This window comes from Emydura macquarii, unplaced genomic scaffold (genome assembly GCF_026122565.2).
Source record: "Emydura macquarii macquarii isolate MOO-44397 ecotype Brisbane River unplaced genomic scaffold, CSIRO-AGI_Emac_v2 contig_1254, whole genome shotgun sequence".
Lineage (NCBI taxonomy): Eukaryota > Metazoa > Chordata > Testudines > Chelidae > Emydura > Emydura macquarii.
Window position 1 is genome coordinate 8,034,087 of NW_027131391.1, and position 25,407 is coordinate 8,059,493.

At 63.0% G+C, this 25,407-nt stretch overlaps 2 protein-coding genes across 2 annotated transcripts in view; one reads left to right on the forward strand and one right to left on the reverse strand.

The window, feature by feature from the left end:
* The window catches only part of POLE (DNA polymerase epsilon, catalytic subunit), a 32,865-nt gene extending 25,516 nt beyond the window's left edge, over positions 1–7,349 (forward strand). Inside the window, exons 39-49 of the mRNA XM_067550180.1 lie at positions 248–452; positions 968–1,141; positions 1,891–2,016; positions 2,623–2,755; positions 2,935–3,118; positions 3,405–3,536; positions 3,678–3,871; positions 4,073–4,273; positions 4,397–4,522; positions 4,899–4,988; positions 5,145–7,349. Coding sequence (XP_067406281.1) covers positions 248–452; positions 968–1,141; positions 1,891–2,016; positions 2,623–2,755; positions 2,935–3,118; positions 3,405–3,536; positions 3,678–3,871; positions 4,073–4,273; positions 4,397–4,522; positions 4,899–4,988; positions 5,145–5,258 — 1,679 coding nt within the window. The 3' untranslated portion in view covers positions 5,259–7,349. The remainder of the gene's footprint in view (positions 1–247; positions 453–967; positions 1,142–1,890; positions 2,017–2,622; positions 2,756–2,934; positions 3,119–3,404; positions 3,537–3,677; positions 3,872–4,072; positions 4,274–4,396; positions 4,523–4,898; positions 4,989–5,144) is intronic.
* Positions 7,350–13,844: 6,495 nt separating this feature from the next.
* On the reverse strand, positions 13,845–23,242 carry P2RX2 (purinergic receptor P2X 2). Its single transcript, XM_067550298.1, is given in 13 exon segments — positions 13,845–14,230; positions 14,233–14,374; positions 14,790–14,867; positions 14,953–15,018; positions 15,356–15,446; positions 15,562–15,692; positions 16,458–16,596; positions 17,115–17,195; positions 17,575–17,671; positions 17,754–17,829; positions 18,381–18,452; positions 19,851–19,986; positions 23,082–23,242. Coding segments are annotated over 13 exon segments (1,656 nt in total).
* Positions 23,243–25,407: the final 2,165 nt, after the last annotated feature.

A 25,407-nucleotide genomic window follows, 5' to 3' on the forward strand; every position in this document is an offset into this window, starting at 1 on the left:
CTTCCTAGTGGTGCTGTGCACTGTTGTGGCTACGTCTGGCCTCCTGTGTTCCAGCCCAGATGCAGCTGCATTTATGTGCTGGGCCCAGTGAGCCCTGTAAACAAACCTGCTGGCTATTTGCAGGATGGTGTTGCTGCTCTGGCTAGCCATTGCCCTGCTGGGAGTGGAGGGGAGGGAGCGTGCCAGGCCTTTGCCCTGCTGGGGACTTGGGGGACTTCCCTCCTGCTGACCGGCTGCTCATATTCAGTGTGCCTGGAGCTGGATATCCAGAGCCTGGCCGTGAACACCATCCTGCAATCCCATCACATCAATGACATGGAGGGAGCCTCCAGCATGAGCATCAGCTTCGATGTGATCCAGCAGGCGTCTCTGGAGGACATGGTGACTGGGAACCAGGCCGCCAGCGTCCCAGCCAGCTACGACGAGACCGCCCTCTGCTCCAACACGTTCAGGTGCGGCCAAGCAGCTGGGAGCACGGGCCGTGCTCTCTGCTAAGGGACGCCTGTGTAGACGTCTCCCTGGCCGCTGTCTGAAGGGCATGGCTGTGGGTGGCCTGGAGCATGACTAGTGGCTGTGGGGACTGGGCAAGAGGTGGCCCCGGCTTGGATTACAGCAGGGGAGGGTGCCTGGACCCAGCAGCTGGTTGGGGGTGAAGTCTCTGGTTACCTGGGGCTCAGCCTGTAGTTACAGTGGGGGCGTGACTGGGTTTTACCTTGGGCCTGTTTGGCCTTTCCCCCTCACCTCTGCAGGAGGCCCGTAGGTGTGGCCCGTAGGTGTCGGCGGGAGGATATCTGGAGGTATGGCCCCGGCTGGGGTCGGGAGGCAGGGACACCCGAGTGCCGCGCCACACCCGAAGCTGTGGGGGGATGGGAGTCGCCCCTGTGGGTTCCTCCGGCAGCATTTGGAGGGTATCAGTCTCCGGCTGGGCCGGTAGCCAAGCGGGGACTGATCTCAGCTCTCCTGGCAGGATCCTGAAGAGCATGGTGGTGGGCTGGGTGAAGGAGATCACGCAGTACCACAACGTCTATGCTGACAACCAGGTGATCCACTTCTACCGCTGGCTCCGCTCGCCGGCCTCGCTGCTGCATGATCCGGCGCTGCACCGCACGCTGCACGGCATGATGAAGAAGCTCTTCCTGCAGTGAGTGAGGGTGGGCGTCCGCCGGGCCGTGACGCCACATGTCACCCTATCATGGCTGCAGCCGGGTCCCCTGAACGCCACGGCAGCAGGAACAAATGGGAAGAGCTAGCTGCGGGCGGGGAGGGTGGGCCCCAACACGGACCGGTCACCCCACACGCGGATGTATTCCTCTGGCTCTGGGGAGGAGCTCTGCTGTGTGACTGCATCTCACGCGCAGCACCGCTAGGTGGCATCAAGAGGGCCTTGACTGGTTCATGTAGCACCTTGAAAAGTGGTTGTGATGTGAACGGATGGAAGATCAAGCCCGTGTCCAGCAGTCTGGGAACCCCTGCACTGTCCCAGAGCAGAAGATTCAGGCGAAGAGGTTCAGGGGCTGGGCCAGGATGGATTCACAGCCAGGGTGGCAGGGTGTCCCCAGCGGGCTTGGAGGATGTGCATTGTGCTGCTGCCCCCGTCAAACGAGGGGAATGAGCACCGGGGCCTGGGGCTGTTGGGGCACTAACATGCCCCCCAGAGGTTAGGACATGCACCCTGGACAGCTGGACGCCCGCGCCCCGGCCAGGCCTCCTCTACCCTGCCCCCTGCTATAAGGGCAGCTCCCTTCAAAGATGAGGACCTGAGCATGCGATGCCCGATGGGGTCTGCTCAGCCAGCCCATGCCCAGGGAGGGGGCTGGTGCCGGGGGCACACGGGCTGAGCTGTCTATGGAGGCAGCCCCTCCCTCACTTGCTGCTCTCCCCTCCCCCCAGGCTGGTGGCTGAGTTCAAACGTCTCGGCTCTTCGGTGGTTTATGCCAACTTCAACCGCATCATCCTGTGCACCAAGAAGCAGCGCATTGAGGACGCGATGGCCTACGTGGAGTACATCACCAACAGGTGCGGCGTTCGCGTGCAGCCCCCTCAGGTCCCCTAGAGAGCATCCCTACAGGGCCGGGCTGGAGTCAGAGACTGGTGCTTTCAAACCAGACACGCCGGCCAGATGTTGGCTAGTCTGCCTCCTGCGTAACGCAGGCCGTTGGATTTCCTGCAGGGCAGCTAGCCCAGCATACCCCGGTATGGCTGGCTCCCAGCATGCGCCCAGGCCAGGAGGGTGCAGGGGCTCCACATGGGCCTTGGGGTCTGGGCGGAGCTTAGGGTCCGGGCAGCCTGATGAGCGCAGCCTGGTGTCGTCCTGGAGCCCCAGGGTCAGCGGTGCTCCTTCGTCCCCAGGCCCGGAGCCTCCGTGGGGCAGATGCCACCGGTCAGAGCAGAGCCACACTCCAGGCATCTTGTGCCAGGCCCATCCCTTCAAGAAGGTCTGATGGGAGGGGGCTCGGCTGGCTGGCTGAGTGGGGGGGAGTGGCACCCCCACGTACAGCACACATCTCACATTGCCCTCCTCTCTCGGGGCCCCAGGAAACTGAGGTGGGAGTAGAGGGCAGAGCCTGGGGCGAGCCGCGGTCTCCATGCGTCACTGGCTGACTGCCATCTCGTCTCCTCCAGCATCCACTCGAAGGAGATCTTCCACTCCTTGACAATCTCCTTCTCCCGCTGCTGGCAGTTCTTGCTGTGGATGGATCCGGCCAACTACGGGGGCATCAAGGGGACCGTGCCCTCCAGTGTCCATTGTGGGGCGGTAAGAGCCTGGGGCGGGGTGGGGGCACACTGAGAAGAGGGATGCAGAGGCTGTTCCAGGCGTGGGGGCAGAGGAATGGGTTGCCACTGCTAGGCGTGGGGCGCTGTTGGCCCCGAGGGAGGTGAAATGGGGCCAGGGGTCAGGCATGGAACCGTCCAGCATTTGGCCCGTTGCTCTAGATGGGCCCCAGCAAAAGGCAAGCAGCGGATGAAGAGGACAGTGAGGAAGAGGAGGGGGAGGCAGAGGAGGAGGAAGAGCCCGGGGAGGCCAGTGTGGAGGACTTGCTGGAGAACAACTGGAACATCGTGCAGTACTTGCCCCAGGCGGCCTCCTGCCAGAGCTACTTCCTCATGATTGTGTCGGGTGAGTGCGTCCCCTCCCCGGTGCTCACGGCTGCCCCCCGGTGGGGCTCCCCGTCTGTGCCCATTCAGTTACGGGCCCTGGCCGTTCTGCTGACGGTGTGCGAGGGGCTAGCCGCCGAGAGCCCCAAGCGCAGGCCGGGACCCCCTTGTGCTGGCGCTGCACAGCCAGCCCCTGGAAGGTGCATGCCCATAGCCCCCAGGGGAGGGGCTCCTCAGGCGGCCCCGAGCACAGTGGGTGCCGTGCTAGGATCATGGTTGGAGACTTGCCTCTGTCCCCCTCTTCCCAGCCTACATCGTCGCCGTGTACCACAGCATGAAGGAGGAGATGCGGCGCAGCGCCCCCGGGAGCACGCCCGTCAGGAGGAGGGCCAGCAGCCAGGCCTCCCAAGAGCCTGCGGGTGAAGCGGGCGCCATGCCAGGTGAGTGCCGTGGCAGCGTGCTGTAGATGGTTCAACTCTTCCCTTTGCCCTGGGGGCTGCGTGCTGGGGGACTGGTGTCTGGGGGGCTGCCCTGTCACGCCACAGTCTGGCTCACGGGGCCTCTTTCCCCTCGCCCCCCAGGCATGATCACCTTCTCGCAGGACTATGTCTCCAACGAGCTCACCCAGAGCTTCTTCACCATCACCCAGAAGATCCAGAAGAAGGTGACTGGCTCCCGCCACGCCACAGAGCCCTCGGACCTGTTCCCAGTGCTGCCTGGCTCCTACCTGCCGCTCAACAACCCAGCCCTGGAGTTCATCAAAGCCGTCTGTAAGGTGAGCTGTGCGCCCGCTGCGCGACAGAGCCCTGGGCCCGCTGGCTTAGCGGGACTCTCCCCCGCCTGTGCTGTAGGGTGTCTGCAGCGCCAGTGGGGCGCTGGGTGACCCGCTCGCCTGTCCATGTGGGTGACTGCAGCCCCGTGAGAGGGCTCACACCCTTATGTGGCGGGTGGCCCGTGTGGCTCTCCCCTCCGGCAGGTGCTGTCGCTGGATGCCAACATAACCAACCAGGTGAACAAGCTGAAGCGAGACCTGCTGCGCCTGGTTGACGTGGGCGAGTTCTCGGAGGAGGCCCAGTTCCGGGACCCCTGCCGCTCCTACGTGCTCCCCGAGGTGATCTGCCGCAACTGCAACTTCTGCCGGGACCTGGATCTCTGCAAAGACCCCGTCCCCTCCCAGGTACCAGCCCCCGGGCTTGCTTTACTACCCCCTCGGCTTGTGCGGGAGGGGTCTTGGGGGATTCCCAGGGGCTGAACTCTGCCAAGTGCCCTGCTCGCTCTCACCCTGCCTCTGGCCCCTCAGGATGGCACCGTGCCCCCCAGCTGGGTGTGCTCCAACTGCCAGGCGGAGTATGAGCGGGGCTGCATTGAAACGGCCCTGGTGGAAGCCCTGCAGAAGAAGCTGATGGCCTTCGCGCTGCAGGACCTGGTGAGGAGTAGGGAGCTGTCTCGATGGGCCCCTCACTACCGCGGCTGCCTGCGTCAGATAGGGCAGGCTGCTGCACGGCCTGGCACAGGGTCTGGGGGAACAGGGCGGCCGCTCAAGGCCCGGGGGACTTCGCAGCCTTGCACACGGCATCTGATCTTGGTGCCCTCTGACTGGCACTATCGTGGCGGGTTAGTAGTGGCTGTTCAAAGGGGCTGGGGTGGGGTGTGGGTGTCAGCCTCAGAAATAGGCAGTGCCCCTCTGAAGGGCCCCGCGGGTCCCATGGGCCTGCTGCTGGGCTGAGCTGGGGGACTGGGCCCGATACCAGGGCTAGCCGGCCTTGTGCCCCTGAGCTCAGCAAAGCTCCTCTCTGTGCCAGGTGTGCGTGAAGTGCAAAGGTGTGAAGGACACACACATGCCCGTCTTCTGCAGCTGTGCTGGAGACTTCACCCTGATGATCCTGACCCAGGTACGCGCTGCCCCCGACCGACCCCCTCCTCCCCCGCTTCCCTCCGGGTGCCCTGCCTCTTGTCGGGTCGGGTGGGCTCCCTGTCCTGCCCAGGTGCCAACCCGTGGCGCCCACTGCGTGCTGTGGCTCAGCTCAGCTCTCCCTCTGCTCCCGCAGGCCTTCGTGGAACAGATCAACGTCTTCCGCAGCATCGCCCGGCACTATGGCATGGCCCACCTGCTGGAGACCATCGAGTGGCTGCTGCAGATGAATCCGCAGCTCCGGCGCTGACGGGACAGCCTCTGCCTGCACGGCCCTCTGTGCGTCTCTGGGCCCTGTGCCAGAGCAGCTCCTGCCACTGGCTGTTGGCACCCAACGCCCATGCCCTTCGGCTTTCCCGCTGCCCGCTCAGCCATCCCCAGTGATGGAGACTGTACAGGGACTAATGCGCTCCATGCTGCAGGGCAGAGCCCCCCTCTCACGGACACACTGTGGGCTCGCGCTAGCTGCCAGCGTAGAGGAGCAGCGGGCACCAAGCCCGGGGCCCAGGGCAGCTCCTCCTCTCATCATGGCTCCTCTCCGGAGCCCTAGGCTACCCTCTCTGCCGGTGGGCAGGCACCCTGGGCTGCTGGCACTCCCCACGCTGGCAGTTGGATGGTTTTTATTGGGACTTTTGATAAATCTGTGAATAAACAGTTGCTATGACATGGGTCCCGGTTGTTGGGGCGGGCGGGGGCAGCATGTACCCCAGTGGGGGGGAGGGCCCACACTGGAAATATCACACTCCACCCAGTCCTAGTGCCCCTCCTTCCCCCAGCCCCAGAGCATAACTAGCCTGAGCCCTCACCCGCTGCGCCCCATCCCAGCCTGGGGAAAGCGGCCATGCAATGGTACAGCCCTGGGAAGGGGGGACGGGACAAGGGCGGCTCGCGGTGTGGGGGATGAGGCTATACAGACGTCAGTGCTGCTGTAAAATCAACCACAGTCGTATGTCACAGGCGTGCCCAGCCCACTGCCCCTGGGCTCCTGGGTGTCAGGGCCTGTGGGCAAGGGCTGAGTCACTCACCTGCCCCACTGACACCCTCCATCTGATGGGCAGCATGGAGGGGACGTGCCTCTGCCATCCTGTGCTCTGCTTGGCCCAGGGCGGGGGGGCAGGATCTCGTTCACAGGCTGAACCCCTGGTCCCATCTCAGGTACCGAGCTGTACAGCTGCGGTAATGGATTCAAGCCAGGCCCTGAGGCAGGAGGCTGGCATGGAAAGAAACTTGTGTCTTCCTTAATGCCATGCCGTGGGCTGCCACCCCTGCCATCTGTCAGGGCAGCTGCCGTCCCAGCTCTGCTGGGCCCATCCCTCTGCCGGCAGGCTCTGCTCCCCAGCGCACTAGCTCCTGCACCCCGCCCTGGCCTCGTCCCTTCCTCGGGGCTCTGCAGGCCGGGGGCCTGATCCTGGCCCATGAACTGCCCTGCTCCTAGGAGAGCCCCTGGGCTGAGGACCTGCCCATGAGCACTGATAAAACTCATGTCCCCAGTGGCAGGGTGGGTTTGCATGTGGCTTGGTCCGCCTTGGGCTTGGGGGGGGGATTCGTTCTCTGAGCTCCGAGTGCTCCGAGATCTGCTGCTGGGGAGCCCCGGCTCAGAGCTACAGCTTGTGGGGGCTGAGACTATTGCAGCTGCAGGCGGGGCAGCGAGTGGCGCCGGGCTCCCAGGGTAAGTATTGGCCATTCGTCCACTGCGGGGGAGCTGTGTAAGCTTCCTCCCTCTGTGCCCGCCTCTCCCTTGCCAGGAACAGAGCTTGGCTCTAGCTTATTCTAGCTGCTTCCTGGGCTGAGCCTGGTCATGCCAGGGCTGATTAATGCCCCCAGCACTAGCGTGTGTGCAGGGGTTGATGGAGCCTGGCATGAGAAACCTCTCGGCTCTGGCAGGGGTGGGGGCTGGGAGGTGCCAGGCCTGGGGCCATCCAGCCCAGCTGGCTGCGACGCTGGAGTGGGGCTGTCGATTCAGGGCAGGTTAGATGTGAAAGGCACTCCTGGAAGTGGAAACTGGCTCCCCCAGCCAGCACCTGGCTCCCCCCACTGCAGCTGCAGGCTGATTCCTTTGCAAAGCCCGTGGGGCAGAGCCAGCCTGGGGCAGGGGAGCTGGGCTAGGGAGCCGGGGTGGGGGGGAATGACCCTGCATTTCCAGGTGGCAGCCAGGTGGGGGCGCTGCTGACCTGCTCTTTCAGCCTCCGCTGCCTGGTGCAGGAGCCTGGGCTGGGAATGGCCGGCTCGGCTCCGTTCTGGGCTGTAGGTTCCCATCACCGGGGTCTCTGGGCACCTCCGAGCCATTCATGCGACTAACCTCGTTTGTGTCCCATTTCCCTTCCAGCCCCCGCCCCTCCCTTCACGTCTCACTTTAGCTCTGTCTGGGTGGCCACGGGCCGGGGCATTTCTGCCCCGTTTCACCCCCACCCAGCCCCCCCTTGTGTTATGAAAACAGCTGGTCGGGACCCTCCCCTTCCTGCTCCTTGATTCCTTATCCCGGTCCATGCCTGGCTGGGCTGAGATGCCAGGGACCCATCCCTTGTGCTGGCCTGCAGAGCCAGGTCACGCCACGGCTTGGTCGTGGTAACCCAACCCCCGTCCTGCTAGACCAAAGCCCTCCAGCAAACCCAACCCGGGGGCTGGGACGGGGCAGGAGGGAGCTGCCGTTTGTAGAGTGGCTCAAAACTGCCTCTTCTTGGAAACCGTTCTGCAGTCTGGGCAGTTTTCCCCCAGGCTCTCTGATGTTTTAACCAGCTGGGGTTCAAACAGGCTCGTGTCCTGAAAAATGATCAGTTCTGTTTTTTTCATGAAAGAAAAGAAAACCACAGAACAGCCCTGGGGGCGATTGCTCCTGGGGGGCGAGAAGCCGCTTTGCGTTAAAGTCGTTGCTGAGTCAGTTTCCCCCCAGCTGGCGCTGCCCCCTCCTGTCCCCAGATCTGCACTGAGGCAGAGCCCAGACGCGTGGGAACCGGGGGGAGCCTTAGGGCTTCGTGCACATCCCAGACCAGCTACTGGGAACCTGGCGCTGCAAACCCGCGCCCGTGAGCCGACAGTTGCCAGCTACTGCGGTCTGGGGCTGGGACTCAAGGGATGGGGCCTCTGGCAAGGGCCCTAGGCCCAGTTAGCCAGCGTGGCTGCAGCTCCTCACCTCTGGCGGCAAGCGGGGAACCGGAGCTGCCTGGCAGGGGCAGAGAAACCCAACCCTAATGGGCCTGCCGCGCCGTGGAATCGAGTTAGCAGGAGGCGCCGGCCGCCCTTTCTGGGAAGCAGAGATTCCGGCAGGTGCCCGCTGGGGATGTGGTTGGCGAGGGGCTGTGAGTTACATGCATGCTCCCAGCTCTTTTTCTAGGGCAAACTCCTCCCCCCCCGCCACCATCCCGCCAGTTGGGCTCGGCTCGGGGCTGCCCCCGAGGGCTGGGATACGGGCAGGTCTCAGTGCGATCAGCGGGGACGGGGATGGGCACTCGCTTGGCAGCCAGAGGCTGGCCTGGAGAGAGCCATCTTGGTGGTGCCACATTGCTGGCCCCCGGCTAGGGGCCTGGTCGCTTCCTGGAGGGTCCCAGGGTTCCCCTGTCATTCTCAGGGGGTTCCATGCCTGTGGCCGCCTGGGCAGCGAGATTGTCCCTCGCAATGAGGCGAGCCAGAGGTCAGTGCAGGGTCGTTTGTTCCCCTGCCCCAGGCAGCGTAGTGGGGGGCTCTACGATGTGGGGGAGACAGTGTGGGTGATGGTGCCTTCAGCATCCGGCTCGTGCTGCAAGTGGTACCTGGGCCGTAGAGAGACTGGGGGTCTAGCGCAGCCTGAGGCCTGGCTGGCACCCGGGGGTGCGGTGGGGCAGCCGCAGGGAGAACAGGCGGAGATGCTAGCAGCTCCCCGGGCCAGGGGCTGCACTGGCCACGTTACTGCCACGCCAAGGAGTCACCACCACCAGCCTGAGGAGAGAGGGCCCCACGCTGCAGGTAGCCAGGCCTGTGTGAGTTGGAGAAGAGATTCCTGCAGCTCCGTGGTGGGATCTGAGAAGGCTGAAGTCAATATAAATCTCCAGGAGCCTGCTGAGAGCAACCCGGGCCATAAAGCCTGGGGCTTTCTGAAAACGACTATTAAACGTTGCATCCCGTTTCTACAGCAGGCCAGGGTTTAAAATACCCCGGTAATGTGCTTTCGCCTGCCCCTCCTGTGCACTGTGCGTGCATGTCTTTACCTGGCCTGGCTCGGAGTTCAAGTCACGGCATAAAGTCACATTCAGTGTCTCTTTAGTCTCCGCTCCACCGTGACTGCCTCCCGCTTTCAAGACAAGCAAACAGACAGGGCTGGCGGTGAGCGCTCTTCAACACCGAGCCATGTCGAAGGCAGGGGCAGAGTGCTGCTGCTCTTACGGCACTGCCTGGCGTAAAGCCCTTGACTCTAACAATGGACTTTGCCAAGTCAGTGCAGTTACAGCAGAATGCAGTTTGTGGCGTCGAGCGTTTCCCGTTAATTAAATCTAATCCGTGGGGTGTTGCTGTATCTGTGGTTGTCTAATGGTGCGCCGTTTTATCCTCCGTGTTTTAAATAGAGGACGTAACTAATGCACCCATTTAAACCTGCATTAACAAGCAAAGTAACCTCAGCCCCAGCTCACAACTGAGAACTGAGAGTCACTGACAAATGAAGGTTTTGCAGCAGTGTTTATTTACACAACAGGCTGCAAATGTGACATTGGGACACAGCCGCCACTCCTCACTGCCACGGACGGCTCTGTGGGGAGCGAGTTTTAGAGTCCGATGGGCCAGCCATTAATGCCTTTGCATCATGTGATGACACCGCCCAGAATAGATCCAAACAGCATTGGCAAACCTAGATCGAGAGCGGGTGTTTGCCTTAAAGCCCCAGCTCCTGGAGTCAGGGCGTTAGGGGAGAATCTCAGTGTGTGTCTACCCAGCAGCGGGGGAGTGACTCCCCCCACGGGCAGCCAGACACTCAGAATAGTGGGCGTCAAGCAGAGTAGTCGGAAACTTGGGCTGGCAAGCCGGAAACTTGGGCTGGCAAGCCAAGGGCTGACCCTCCCGCCCCCAGCCACATACTCAGGTGCCCAGCCCGAGCCACTGCAGCCACGTGGCTATTAGTAGCGCACTAGCTGGAGCAAAGCCGGTGTGTGTCTGCCCTCGGCTGGGTGTCACACGCCCAGCTGCTGTGTAGACGTACCCTGAGCTTGCAGTGACAAGCCAGGGGGCAGCATGGCTGGGGGGCAGCGCCCACCCCCAGGAAGGCTCCTGCATCTCGTGAGCTTGGGGGCCTGACTCGGGGGTTCTGGGTGCTGGGCTGGGCACCCTGCCACCCCTCACAAGCTGCAGCTGGGGCAGAGAGCAGAAGCGCATGTGTGGCCCCCAGGGGCCCAGCCTTGTTCCCCTCCATCCACGCTGGCTCCTGGTGGCTTTGGGTGCAGGTGAGGGGGCTGCCTACCTCCACCCCCCCCCTTGTGATACCAAGGTGATGTGGGCACCGGCGGGAGGGGGTCAGAGCTCCTCTTTGGGGGGGCCCAGGGGCCTCCAACTCTCTCTCAACTTTCAGGAAAAATCCAATGAGGGGAAAATACAACAAATAACTGAGCCAAGCCCCGACCCACCCCAGAGCCCCCCAGTCGTGCCTGGAGCAGCGTCTCTGAACTGACTCTGGTGCACTTTGGAACAGAGCCCGGCCCCATTGCCTTCCTCCACCCCATCACAGGCTCCTCGGCCAGGGGGGCAGCTTGGATCCCCTTACCAGCAGGAACACCCACCCGCTCCCCGTCCAGTCCACTTTCCAGCCACATCTCCAGCCGGATCAGGGACTCTCCTCGACCCAGCCCCGCGGGGCGGGGACCCTCGGGAATGTTCCCACCCCCACCCCTTGCCGTCAGCCTCTCCTGCAGGAGAGTGGTGGAACCAGCCCTGCCAGGGGAGCCAAGCTCCAGCCGCCGGCCTTGGGTCCTGGCTGCCCTGGCCCGTGCGTTCTCCCAGCAGGGCGGGGGCGGCCCGAGGTTGCTGCGGGCAGCTGCTAATGTGCTGGGATTTGCCGCAGGAACAGAAGAGCCAGAAAATGCGATTATTCTCAGAACCGCCCCGCTCGCTCAATTCCCTTCAATTACCTCGCCCTGCCTTAATTCCCCGCGCCAGGCTGAGCGGAGGGGACACACACACACACACCATGCAAGGGGCACAGCGGGGCCTGCGATGCCATCCCTGGGGCAATCACAACAGGAGACCCCGGCTCAGGGCTGGCTGGTGCGTCCGGCAGGGGCTGGGGCAGCTGAGTCGCGCTGGTGGCTTTCCCTGCCCTGCCCAGCTGGGGGCAGAGCTGAGCTGGAGGTAGCAAGGGGGAGAAGGCCCCTTTCCCAAACCGCCCAGCACGGGGTGGGCCGTATTGCACGAGTCGGGAGCCCCCGGAGTCCCAGCACAGCTCGCCTGCTGGCTGTGAGAGCCTCAGTCTCTGGAGGAGCCCAGTGGGGGATGCTGGGGCCACTGGACACTCCAATGATGCAAAGATCCCAGCAGCACCAGCCTGTAGGTCCCCGTTGGCGCATGGCACAGGAGCCGAGACATGGAAAGCCAGGGCTGGGAGACAGCAGGTGTAGAACCCTGCCCCCCAGGGGTGCTAATGGGACAGCGGGGCTGCCTGGCTCTGGCCATGTGGCCCCTGCCCTCCCCCCACGCTGCAGGTGGGCCACGTGGGGCCTGCGCCGTCCTGCTGGCGCCTCTCTCTGGAGGAGCCCGGGATGCGGGCAGCGACGCTCGCGCCCGTTGAGCCCGTCATGGCACAGGGCAGCATCGTCCATTGCTGCTAATGGACACGGCTGCCCTACAGCGAACCAAGAGCGCCCTCCCCCAGCCCCACAGCCAGCGCCTCTGCCCCACGCCTTACAGCACCCCCTGCTGGGAGAGGAGTGGGCGCGGTGAATGCCCCACAGCCCCTACTCCTGCCCTGTCCATCCGGCACCTGCTGCGGGGAGCGGCAGGGCCTGGCATGAGAGTCACTGGGAGCCCCCCACACCCAGCGTTCCCACCCCACTCCCGTCAGCCTTGTGCCAGTTCCCCAGGCCCCGTGGCCGGGCCCTTCTCAGGGCAGCTTGGCACCATTCCAGCCAGTGCAGCCGCCAGGGGACGCCAGGCTCTTTGCTTTGAGTCACTCACACGTTCCTGGGTGTTGGGTACTTCCTGGGCACACGGGTTGGCTAGGAGAGTTTCCCCGGCATGGATGGCCAGCAAGGGCCGCTTGAATCTATGGTAGGCACCAGGGCCATGTGGGTCAGAGGCAGGGCTGGATGGGGGGGAGAGGGGGCAGTCCCTTTCCTGGTTACAATGACACTAGCGGGCCAGCGGTCGGGTAACGTGCCACCCCAGCCAGCCCCACGAAGGCAGGGCATGTGGCTGGCCAGCCTCCCGCAGCGCCAGGAACCCAGCAAGTCTCACGTGCGCTGCTCATCACCCGGCCTGGCCACTCCCATCTGTCCCACGGGGCGGAGCACCCAGCGGGCCCCAGCTCGCCCGGACGGACCCGTAACACTGTCTGCTGGCGTTCATTTCCCAGCTCTTCGTTAATGCGAGGGGGGAAGAAACCAGGCAGGCGCGGCAGGACAGCCCCTTGCACCAGTCCCAGACGCCCCCGGCGAGGTCTTGGTGCCATCAGCCTGCAGCTGGCTGTGAAGTCAACCAGGCTGAGCCCGCTGCTCTGCCCGGCCCGGGCGTGTCTCCCTTCTCCAGCCCTGCTCTGCCAGGCCAAGGGCCCGGCCTGCCCCGTGCCCTGGAGGGGCTGCATGGACACAAACAGCTGGCGGGGGTGATTCCACAGGGGCCTTGCCTCCTGGCCACGCAGGGGCAGTGGGCCGGCTCAGGGCCGGCGTTGAGCTGGTGTTTGCTCTGCCTTCGTGCGACCCAGGCTGTGCTCTCAGGCCCAGCTTTCCAGCAGTGACTAGTGATTTGGGGGCATCTCCGGTTCACGGGACGGGGGCTCAGCATTCCCTGGAAAATGAGATGTCACACGCTGGGCTCCCAAAAAAATTTAATTCCCCCCCAAAACTCCAGGCACGAAAAGTAAATCTCTAGCCGTATGATTGTGACAAAACCTTCAACGCATGACCCAAGCGTCACTGATGCAATGGGCTCTGCCTGAGTCTGCAAAGAGCCTGAAACAGCATCTCTGAGAGGGGTGAAGTGTCCTGGTCAGCGTGATGGCACGTTAACTCTGAAACCTAATGAAGGCTAGTCAAATAGCAGCACTGTTCACTAAGTCATTGCTGATCAAAGCCAGCCAGAAGGTTGAGCAGCGCGCGCGCTATGCGGCCCTGCTCTGTGCGTGGTGTCTTGTCTGATGTCAGGAGTGGGCATGGCTGGGTTTGCGGGTGGCCGTGGGAGGGCGCTACCAGGCATATGGTTTTACAGCGTCAATTCCCTGGGGCGAGCAGGCTCCAGAACAGCTGGGGTAATGTGGGGCACCACCGTGGAGGAAGGGGAGCCCGGGGCGGGGCAGGGAGGGCAGAGTAGCAGGGAAAAGGCGATGCCCCAGGAGAGGCCACTGCCTATGTGCTCCCTGCTGGTTCCGTTCCCCCTCAGCACCCGGCACCCCGGGACTCCCGGGCCCGTGTGAGTTAACGAGCCAGCTGGGGCAGGGGAGGAGGGCGCGGCCTGCCCAGACCAGCCTCTCTGCGGCTGGGTTTCTGGCGCCAACCCGGCGCCCCGTCACAGCCCGCTGGGCATGTTCACTGCATGAGGGGCCGGTGCTGGCAAAGCAGGGGCGGGGAACGGGGCTGGTACCACGCGGGCCTGGCCTCTCCCAGGGCTGCCCCAGTGGAGGGTTGCCTGGCCCTGCCTTGGGGTCTGGCTGGGGATTTGGGGGGCATGTTCAGCCTAGCGCTGGGTGCCTGGCTGGGCCGAGGCTGAGGCACTCCGGGAGCTCTGCTGCCCATGGGGTGATTTCCAGACTGGGCTGAGGGGGTCTCCTGGCCCTCGCCCCTGCAGTGGACTGGGGGCAGCCCCACACAGTGGGGGGTGGGCTCACATAGCCTGCCCATTGGCTGGGCGTGTCCCCGCCCGGGGGTCCCCACTCTTCAGCCCAGCCGCAGCAGTAGGTGTGGGGCGGAGGCAGCTCAGAGCTGTCCGGGGCCCGTGGGTCGGCCGGCGAGGAGGCCTCGGTGGGGCAGACGTTCCCGCTGGAGCCTGGCGCCGGGGTCCCGTCCGCACACTTAGACATCTGGCCAGACAGAGGAGAGACGGGGCGGTTAGTGCCTGGCTTTGCCCCACGGCCCCACCCCAGGACACAGGGCCTGGACAGCGCCCGCAGGGAACACCCAGCCCTGCCCTGCCGCACGGCCAGGGAGACCACGCCCAGCCCAGTCCCCTGGCCCTGGCTCCTGAGGTGCTGAGCGGCTGCATCTGTGATGGGCAGAAACACAACATGTAACAGCAGCGAAGGGGGCGGGGGGCGGGCACCAGCCCCTTCTCCGGGGTCTCCCCTTGAGGCCACTGGCACTCCTGCGTCCCCTGGTACCGGGGAATCTCGGGGGGCGGGAGGGGGGGGCTCTGCTGAGCTTTCACGCTGGAATAACCTCAACAGCTCCTTTAATTTGGGGGGCGGTGACTACTGCCCCGCCACCGCCCTCCTGCTCGCCACCCGCGCAGCCAGCCAAGGCAGCCAGGTCTAATGGTGAGAGCAGGGTGCTGGGCCTCCTGCTCGGCCCCTGCCATGCTGTGTGACATGGCCAGTCACCCCCTGTCCCCCGGACCCACGGAGGGCACCTCCTGGTGCGGGGGAGCAGGGCAGGGTCATGGCGAGGGGCCGGGCCCGTACCTGATCGAATTTCCGGGCGCTGTACGCCTCGTTCTTGTTCATGAAGGTCAGTAAGATCCAGTCGCAGAGGAAGGAGCCCTGGGGAGCAGGAGAGCAGAGTCAGTGCCCGAGGGAGCCAGGGCCCAGCGTCTGAGTGCAGCGGGCACAGCGGGCAGGTACTCACCACGCCCACCGAGGTCAGCGCCGCGGCCAGGTTAATGATGGTGGGGATCAGGCTGAACTTCCCCGCCTAGGCAGCAAGACAGAGCTGTCAGCACCGCGCCCACGGGCTCCGCGGCAGGGCAGGGGCCCTGTGGTGCCAGGCCCAGTGCGGGCAGGGGATGCCAGGCAGGGGCCCTGTGGTGCCAGGCCCGGTGCAGGGAGGGGGTACCGGGGGGCCCTGTGGTGCCAGGCCCAGTGCGGGGAGGAGGTACCGGGGGGCCCTGCGGTGCCAGGCTCAGTGCCGGGGAGGGGGGGTCCCTGCGGTGGGCCCTGCCCTGGTGCCAGGCTCAGTGCCGGGGAGGGGGGGTCCCTGCGGTGCCAGGCCCAGTGCGGGGAGGGGGTGCCGGGCAGGGTTCCCTTCCCACCTGGCCATGCACGACGACATCGATGCGGATCCCGTAGGCCTTGGTCAGGCTCCGCGTGGTCGTGCTGTTGCAGTTGTAATATTTGGCAAACCTGTGGAGGAGGGAGCGGGGATGAGGGGCCGGCAGCGTGGAGCAGCCAGGCCCCGAGGGCAAGGCTGTCCCAGGGCAGTGGGGGTCGCGGCCCCACAGGAGCCGGGACGGATCACCTGTAGTTGTAGCCCGAAGAAGCCTGAATCCGTTTGGGGTCTAGCCTGCGGAAGGAATAGCTGGGGTTGCAGGCGGAGTCGGGCAGGTCCAGGTCACAGTTCCAGTTGATGATCACCCCGAGAACGCCGCCCTGCAGGAGACAGAGGGAAGGGCAGGACGAGCTCTGCACTAGCAGCACCCAGGCCCCCCCAGACCACCCTGCGTCTCAGAGCTCCCTTCGCTCCCCTCCTGTCCCGGCCGACTGGACAGAAACTTTTTCTCCCGCCCCCCGGCCCGGGCTCCGGGAGCTGCCCACCAGCCTCGCTTGGCACAGGGCCTGCAGGCTGTGGCTGGCGCCCGGGGCGGGCCAGGAGCTGGGTTTCCAGGCCCCGGTGGAGTGGGCGGAGGGGACTCAGGAAGCGAGTGGATGGCTCTGGCATCAGCGGGGACCTCGCAGCTGAGCTCTGCCCAGCTAGGGGCGCCCCGAGACGAGCGGCCAAGATGGGGCAGGGCTCTGGGTGCAGCAGAGAATGGCCGGGGGCCAAAGGGCATTCACCTGCCAGCGCCTCTGCAGTGGCTGGTGCCCTCACGGGCATCCGGGCAGTGTCGGGCGTGGGGCGTGCACCCGTCTTGAGTGACACTCACTGGGTTCAGCGCAGAGCTGCCCGCAGGCCCGAGTTATCCCAGCAGCCCACTGGCATGCCAGGACCTCCCGGCCATGGCACATGCGCCAATCCCCCTCACACTAAACCCTCGGCAGGCAGGCGGCAAATCTGGCAGCAGTCCGGCCCTGCCGGAGCCGTCCCCTGGGGAGAGCCCGCGCCTGAGACAACCCAGCCCCACAACAGCCCTGCAGCGGCAACCCCGGGCCGGAACCTGTCCCCTAGCGCTGGGTATGGGGCCGCCCCCGTTCTACCTTCTCGGCCAGCGCGGTGAAGTTCTCGCCTGCCTGCTCCGCGATGGAGCCCAGGCGGAAGATGGGGCAGTACAGGTCCGTGGTCTCATTGAAGGTGCAGCCTTTCAGGGAGCCGTTGGTATCGCCCTTCACGTTCGCTCTGGGGGGACACATCGAGCGCGGCTGAGTCTCCCCCACGCCGCCCGCCCCGGACACGAGCGAACACAGCCAGCCCCGGGGCCACGCCCGCCAGGACCCATGCGGACGCACAGACACACCTCCCCATGCAGGTGCACGGACGCAAAGCCATGTGCACACACACACAAACACCCAGGTGCAGTCACACACACACCTCGGCACATGCCCAGCCACCAAGCCCTGTGCACACCCGGACACACCCCGACACGGCTGTCACAGCCTCATCTCTAGCGTGTGCTGCTCTAGGGACCACACCAGCAGCCATGGCCAAACGGGCATCGTTCAGCCAGCGAGGGGTGCCCGCTGAGACAAACCCCCACCCCCTTCACACACGCCAGAACAGCACCCGGGCAACGGCCCCCCTTGCCCATGCGCCAGTGTTCTCCATCCCTCCCCGCCCCGGCTCTGTTCCTGCCTGGCACGGCCGGCCATCCCCCCCCCCCGGGGGGCGGCGGGTGGGCAGCCGCGGGGGGCACATACTTGGAGAATCCGAAGCGGGGGAAGTGGATGGTGTTCTTGATCAGGATGGTGAACTGCATCGCCATCTTCCCCAGGGACTCGCTGGCCAGGGCAAAAAACAAGCGTCAGCCCCCTCGCCGCACCGGGGGTCCCTCCTCCCCCGCCCCCAGGGCATCAGCCTCCCCACCCCCACAGGAGACTGCCCCCCGCCCCCAGCAGAAACCCCATCGCCCCGAAGCACAGGGGGTCCCTGCCCCACCATGAGGGCGCTGTGTCTCCCCCCTTTACCTATGCTAAGCCACCCCTGCTGATAAGGGGGGTTCCTGCTCCCCCCAGCATGGCAGCCCTATCCCTGCCCAGCTCCGTCTCCCCCTGGGTGTCCCCGGTGTCTGAGTGGAGCCAGGCGCTGGGGTGAGAGCAGGGCGGGATCCCAGGGCAGGAGAGGGGCTGATGGGCAGCAGCTCCCCCCGCCTCTCTCTACCTGACTGTGTGTCCGTCTTCCACTGGACACCAGGCGAAGACCTCGCAGGTCTTCCCCGGCCCGCTGTAGTAGGGGACGCAGCGCCCCGTCCTCTCTCCTGCGGGGACAGACAGACAGACGGACTGAGAGCGCGCCCTCCCGCTGGCTCCCCAGCCAGTGCCCACGCTGCCGGCACTCACCGTGCCCCAGCACGTCCGTCTCCCCGGCCACGCAGTCGCTGTCGGAGCCGCAGGTGGCGTTAGGGACCTCCCGGCTCTGCAGGGCAGAAACCAAGCAGCACGTGTCACCGGGAGAGGCGAGGGGCACCCTGGCGCCTTGCAAAAGGGGGCAGGGCTGGGGGGATCAGGCCAAGCCAGTCCCGTCCCCCACCCAGCACCCTCACCTCCACTTACACCGGGCATCCTCCCCACCTCAGCCACCCTCTGCAGCCTGCCGTCGCCTGGCCTAGGGCAGTGACCTCTGCCCCCTGCACGCACAAGGGAGCTGAGGCAGATCATCCCAGCCCCGGGTGTGGAAATGGGGAGCAAGTGGAGCAGGACGCCTGGGTGGTGGGAGCCAGAGAAGCTAGGCTTTCATTTGTGGCCCCCCCCGGGCAAGGCAAGCATTGAGCCTGGCCTGCAGGCCATCCCCTGCCCCTGGCATCGCTTCCTCTCCTGGCGCAGGGGACAGTCTGTGTGCCGCACGGGCCTCCGTGCTCCTGCTTGTCAACCACCCCTGGCCCAGAGGCTGCAATCCCACGTACAGCTCCACACACTCCTCGTTCCTCTGTACCCAGCCTCCTCCCTCTGCCTCATTTCTCTCCTTACCTCCGGGCAGGTGGCCAGAGTCTGGGAGGGGGTGACTTCCAGCCGGGTGATGATACTGAACACGCTGCCGCCCTGCAGAGCCAACGGGGAGAGAGAAAGGGACTGTGTTCCCCATGGGGCCTCTCCCCTCCTGCCCGCCCAGGTTCCCCACCAGCCCTCCCTGGGGTGCCCCAGTGGATGTGGACTAAGTGAGACAGCAGGAGAAAGCCCTGGACGCTGGAGGGCGTCTGCCCAGCCAGCCGAGCCTGTCTCCTCGCCCGCCTTGTGTCAAGCCATTTCCCCTCCAGGACCCACGTGCGGCTGGCCCCATCGCGCACTCTTCTAGGGGGCCTGGTGCTAGCCATGGGCAGGGGCAGGGGCAGGGGCAGGGCCCACCCTGACACCCCGTGGGGCAGCCTGGATGACATAGGCCAGGCGTGGGGCAACTCTCCTGGTCTCTGGCAGGTGGGTGGGTCTGTGTCTTACCAGCGGTGGAGGCTCACAGGCCTGGCACGCTGCCATGGGGCGTTTGCCAGGACATGCCTTGGGCTTCGTGTGGGGAGCGGACAAATCAGAGCTCACCCGGGGATCGCCCTGGAACTGCCCCGGGCTCCCGGCACGGCTCTAGAAAGCACGGGGCAGCTCCTGCATCTTCAGAGCCGACGCTTCCCCTGTGGCAGCGGGTGATGCTCTCTGCCAATCGGCACAGGGTGTGTTTGCCCCAGAGAAAGCCCAGGGCAAGCCGCGCTGGCAAACCCCCCCTCGTGTAGGGGCTGGGGATACAGTCTCCATCCCTGGGCCAGGCCGTGGGAACGGGACCCTCGCGATCTGGGCTGGTGCGGAAGAGCAAAGCGCCAGGGCTGGCGTGGGCATGGGTGGGCCAGGCTCAGCTTCCGGATCATCTCGCTGCACGGCCAGGCACTGGGGGCCACGGCGAGGGGGGCTCTGAGGGGCAAATCCAGCTGTGTGAAGGCAGCCCCGCCCCCCCCCCTCCTGCCCCACCCCTGCCTGGGCAGCCGCACTCAGGGTCCCACCCGCGGCAACCTCTTCTCTCTGCAGAAATGGGCCCGTGCAACGTGGTTGCCCGGCGCGCCCAGCCTGTGCCCTGCTACCCACGTCCTCTGGGCACAGCGGGAACCCCGGGGGTGCAGTGAGGGAGGGGGAGGGGGATATTGCAGGGAAGGGCGCTCTGTGCTGGGCCTGGCTCCCGCACCGCTGAGCAGGGGCCCTGGGGTGCAGCGGGGGGCGGTTCCAGGGAGGGCGCTCCGTGCTGCACTGAGCTGGGCGCAGGCGGGCGACGCGCTGTTATTAGCACTGGCACAGCCAGCGTTCGCACGGTGCCCAGAGCACCCCGCCCCGCCCAGCTAGGGGCTCCCAGGACCTGCTATCGGGCAGGGGCGATTACAGCCTCAGGGGGGCAGGGAGGGCAAGGCTGCGGGGGAAGGGCAGGGCCAGGCCAGAAGTGGGGGGGGGGCAGCGTCACGGCCTCACCTCGGCGGGTTTGACGTACTCCTCCACGTCCCAGACCTTGCCATGCGAGCGGGCCACGCCCTTGACCTTGGTGAAGACGGAGCTCTCGGGGCCCACCTCGCGCTCCTGGTAGCCCTTCTGGATGATGAACACGTACCTGGGGGAAAGGGGAGCCGTCAGGGTCCCTCCCGCCCCCCCCTGGGATCCGGAGTCCCTGGCAGACTGGGGCGCAGCGGGTGGGGTGGGGGAAGGAGCATCCCCCAACTCTGATTCCCGATGGCTGGGGGGGAGTCCAAAATGCAGGGGCTTTTCCCGCCCCCCTCCCCGCAACACGCCACCCTCACCCTCCCTGCACCACTCCAGGTTGGGGAGACAGAAGGCCAGAGACAGCCTGGGAGGGGGGCTGAGAAAGCCTGGGCAGAAGGGGGAGCAGAACAGCTGGGTGGGAGAGGGGCTGGTCTCAGGGTGAGCGAGAGTGTGGGGTGGGGAGAAGCGGGGCAGAGGGAAGCCGGGAGAGGGGGAGGCCGGGGACTCTGGGGAGTCGGTCTGTGGCTATCGGGGGATCCTGCACACAGACCCTTTCGGGTCCCTCCGTCTGGGTGGCACGTCTGTCTGCAATCCGTGGTCTTTGCCGAGAGCCCCTCCCCACACCAGGGACCCGCTACCCTAGGGCGAGCAGCCCGCCGGCAAGCCAGGAGACCACAGCTCTTTCGCCAGCTGCCATTGCAGCGCCGATGCGCTTCGCAGCCCATGTTATTAACCAGCCAAGCCCTCCCACGCGGCGTGTGGGGCAGCTGTCCTGAGCCACAGAGTGAGGGAAAGGCTGGGCTACATCACAGCAGGCAGGGACAGAACCAGCTCTCTGTAAGGCCGGGGACAGGCTCGCCCTGTGCCAGGGGCCTTACGGGGGCAATGTGCCAAACTATGTGCTCGACTGGGCTGTGTCACCACTGGCCCTGGGATGCTTCATCTGGGCATTACAAACCAGTATTGTCACCTCCCCGCCCACCCCGTGCTGCTAACTGGGTGGAGGGGCCGGGCTGGACCCCACCTAGATGGGATGGGGCCCTGGAGGGGTCCTGACATGGAAAAGGGGGTCCCAGTGCAGGATCTTTGGGGCCAGGGCTTGTATGAATGATTGCATCCTCTGCTAGAGAAAGGGCCGGGCTCCCACAGCTCTTCCAGGAACTAGCACAGGGCGGGCTGATTCACACTGTAAATGATCCCCCAGCGAGGTTTGCAGATGCTGGTTCCATTAACTGGGTTTCCAGAGTGTAGGAAACAAAGGCAGGGCATTCGGCTGTGAAAAGCTGTTTGACTCACCCAGGGCCGGAAGGGACCGTACGAAGCGACTGAGAAACGCTGCAGTAATCGGCTTCTAGAGCCCGGAACAGAATCCCAGACCCCCACTACCTAGTGCGTCGTGTCCCCCTCTCTGCCCTGCTCCACTTGCTGGCGTTCAGTAGCTTTCTAGGCAGCAGGCATCATTCCTGACGGTGGAACAGTCGTGCTTATTGGGGCCGGGATGGCTCTGGGCCCTGCTAGACAAGCCTTTCGCCTATAGGTCACCAGTCTGACACCTGCCCAGCTCCGCCGGGGTTCACAATTTATTCCCATCTAACAGACGCTCAGTGGCCCCCCTCTGGGATGAGGCCACCCGAGAACTGCACTGGCCATGGGCTGAACTATGCCTGGAGGAAACCATTGCCAGATCAGCAGGGCCGAGTGTGCAACTGCCCTGCTGGGAGATCTCATTCACCAGTGTGTGTGTGTGTGTGCACGCGCACGTGTGCGCGCGCACTAGTGACATGGGGGGTGGGAAAGGAGAGAAATTGGGTGTGGGGAAGGATGAGAGCATGAGAGAGCTTTCGGTGGGAAGGCAAATGAAGGGGGGGCAGCGTGGGAACGGGGGCAGAGAAGGGGATAGACTGGGAATGGGGGATGAGAGGGGATAGGACTAACAGAGGGAGAGGAAAAGAGACAGGCAAGTTAAAGGAAGGAAGAAGAGATACAACATAGACAGAGGGCAAGGAGAGGAGAAAACTATTATTAAACAATCCAGAAAAAGGAGATTGAGGGGACAATGGAGTGTGAGAAACAGAGCGGAGCAGAGCAAAGGAAAGGAAGGCAGGACATGGAAAGGAAACAGAACAAATCCCAGGGAGACAGAGGACGTTTTACTACATTTTTACTAGAGTCAGACAATAATTTTTTGGCAAAAAAATAACACGAACATTTTTATTTGAACTGAAATTTCTGGAGAACGGGGAGTGGAAGGGGGCATGAAAACCAGAAAAGGTTGCTCGGTTCTTGAATTTCGAAAGGCGACATCTTTGACCCCAAACTGATTTTTTTTTTTCTTACCAAACATGATTTTTGAAAACTGAACATTTCTCTTGAAAGCATTTTGATAAAAATGAATCATGCTTCAGTTTTGGTTTTTCACTGAGAGAAAGAAAACAAAACATTCTAATGGGAAATTTTTAAAAAGTCCCAACATTTCCGGCAAACCTTAATTGCCTTTCATTCACCAGCTCTTCTACCGCCGGAGTGGGAAAGGGGAGATGCAAAATGAGGCAAGAATTAACCCCATTGAAAAGGGCTGAGATGCAAAGTGTGGTGGGGCCAGCAATGCGCTGGCTACCCTGCCCCACCTGCCTTTGTCTGTTCTGTGTTGAATAAAACACCCCTTGCTGATCCCCCCCCCAAAACTTTTTTCTGTGGTCAAAGCTATGTGGCTCACACAGCACCTGCTGCAGGCAGGGGTGCTGGAGCAGGTGTTACAGTGGGGGTGCTGACGGCGGGAACCCATGCATTTGGATTGTTATTACTACTTTGAACTGGGGGGGTGCGGCACCCTAGGTCCAGCACCTATGACTGCAGAAACCTGTCCTAACCCCAGACACTCCCAGTTCCATCATGGAGCCGGCAGGACGCTCGTCCATTGGGACTGGACAGAACATGGCGTCGCCTCCCTCCTGCGTCTAACCCCACGCCGCAATTCCTTGGTCACGGGGCGAGCTGGTGCCTCGGCGGTACAGGAAAGAGTTAAACTGCAACCCTGGGGCCAGATCCTCCTCTGGTGTAAATCAGCGACAGGCTCCATTCAAGGCAATGTAGCTGGGTTTCTTTCTGCCAGCTGAGAATCCAGCCCCCTTCCCCCCCCCCCGGCTTTCAGTGTAGGTGCTGCCTGCCCCCTCAGCCCTCCCCACCCCTTTCCTCTCCCACGCGCGGGCTCAGCCAGGGACCTACCAGATGAAGTAGAGCAGGATCAGCAGCTGCACCCCTCTGTACAGGACGCCGAGTTTGCGGTTCTTCACCACCATGACTTTGGGGGTCTCGTAGTTCCAGAACTCCCAGAAGCATCGCCAGCAGCCCCCAGCCCCGGGCCACTTCGCCGGGGTCGCCTCCATCCGCCGGGGGACGATCCAGGGGAGCCTCTGGGGTGAAACTGGGATCTCCACGCCCTCTCCTTGTACTGGGGGGTCTCCCCGCCCTACAGCAGTGGCAGCCTCTCCTCTGCCTATCTGTACTGGTTTATACTGGGCTCGCCACTGCTCCTTCGCTCTCTGAAGCTGCAGTTACACTGGTTTATACTGGGACCTCCTGTCTCTGCCTGTCTAAAGAGACGCAGCAGGCTCACGCTCTGAGCTCACTGAGTCGCAGCCCAGCAGCTGCACCAGCCGTCCCTGCCTCTCTGTGACGAGGGCACTGTGTGAGCTGGGCATCCTCACGCCAGACCAGGCAGCTGGACTAGAGGAATCCCCTGGGGTGCCCGCAGCTGCCCATCTCTGCAGCACTGATGCCCCCTTGTGGCCCCCCCCTTGTAGACATTCACGCGCCGCTCACACAAGCTGCTCCGTCAGCTCCCACGCCGGGAGGGGGCTGGAAGAACGCTTGTGTTGTGGCAATTTTTAAAAAGGGTAAATGAACCGACCCAGGTAATTATAGGCCTGTCAGCCTGACATTGTGACAGGTAAGAAATAATGGAGCAGCTTGATTAATAAAGAATTAAAGGAGGGTAATGTAATTAACGCCAATCAACATAGGCTAATGGAAAATAGATCCTGTCAAACTAACCTGATATCTTTTTTGGCTGGCATGACGAGTTTGATCATGGTAATTGGACTGATGGCATCCACTTAGATTTCAGGCAGGCTTCCATTTGGTACCACAGGATATTTTGAGTCTGAAAATAGTCCAACACAGAAGTAACACGGCCCATATTCAATGGATTAAAAGCTGGCTGAATGGCAGGTTTCAAAATGTAACATTACCAGGGGAATCAGCACTGAAGGGGTCTGTTCCTAGTGCAGGGCTCAATTTCTGGCCCAATGCTATTTAACTCTTTATCAATGACCAGGAAGAAAACATAAAATCATCCTCATTAGTTTGCCTAGACAGCAAAGGGCTGTTGTGACAATCCCCTGCGGCGTGTGCTGTATTGGATCGTATGTCCCTAAATACATCGCCCCTCGGGGCAGGAGAGACGGAAGCCAGTGACTCAAGCCGTTTTCCTGACTATTAGTACTTCGCCTTCAGCTGTATAGCCACCTTCGCCATTGACCTGAAGGCTTAATCCACCGTGGCTGACAAAGTCTCCGCTGCTGCCCGGCCTTCACCAGATCTTCACTTTGTCCCTGATAAAGTTTGCACAGAATAGCGGAGCGGTAAATAACAAAGAGGACAGGTCACTTATGCAGAGCGATCTGGAGCGCGTGGTAAGTTGGGTGCAAGCAAACAACATGTGTTTTAATATGGCCAAATGTAACGGCAGCCGCCTAACAGCTACGGCTGCAGAGCATGCTTACTGGGGGGGCCTTTTACCTGGGGGCCATGGGGGATAATCAGCTGAACACGAGCTCCCAGTGCTCCCCCAATGGGCAAAAGGGCTAAGGCAGTCCTGGGATGTATGAGCAGGGGCCTGCCCAGTAGGAGCAGAGAGGTTACATTAAATCTGCATTTGACGCTGGTGCAACCACTGCTGGAATTCTGGGTCCAGTTCTGGAGTCAACCATTCATGGAGAGAGTTGGTAAATTGGAGAGGGATCAGAGGAGAGATTGATTGAGAAGAGAAGAATGATTAAGGGATAGAAAATCTGCCTGATAGAGATAGACTCAAGGCGCTCCATCTATTTAGCTTAGCAAAGAGAAGTTTAAGGGGTGATTTGACCACAGGCTAGCAGTACTGCCTGGGTAGCAGAAATTCGACAATTCACTCTTGCAGACCAAGGTGTAACAAGACCCAATGGCTGGAAGTTGCAGCTAGACGAATTCGGGCTAGAAATAAGGCATCATTTTTAACAGCGAGGGTAACTAACCTTGGGCACCACTGGCCAAAATCACAGTGGCTTCTCCCTCACTGGGACTTTTTAAATGAAGATGGGATGGTTTTTTTTAAACATCTGCTCTAGCGCGAGCCCAGCGATTGGCCTTAAAGCAGGAATTGTTTTGGGCCGTTCTCTGGCCTGTGTGACGCAGGGGGTCAGACTAGATGAGCACAACGGTCCCTTCTGGCCTTGGGATCTGTGACTCCCCAGCAAGACGTGAGCGGCTTCAGGAATGTTAACCCTTTGGC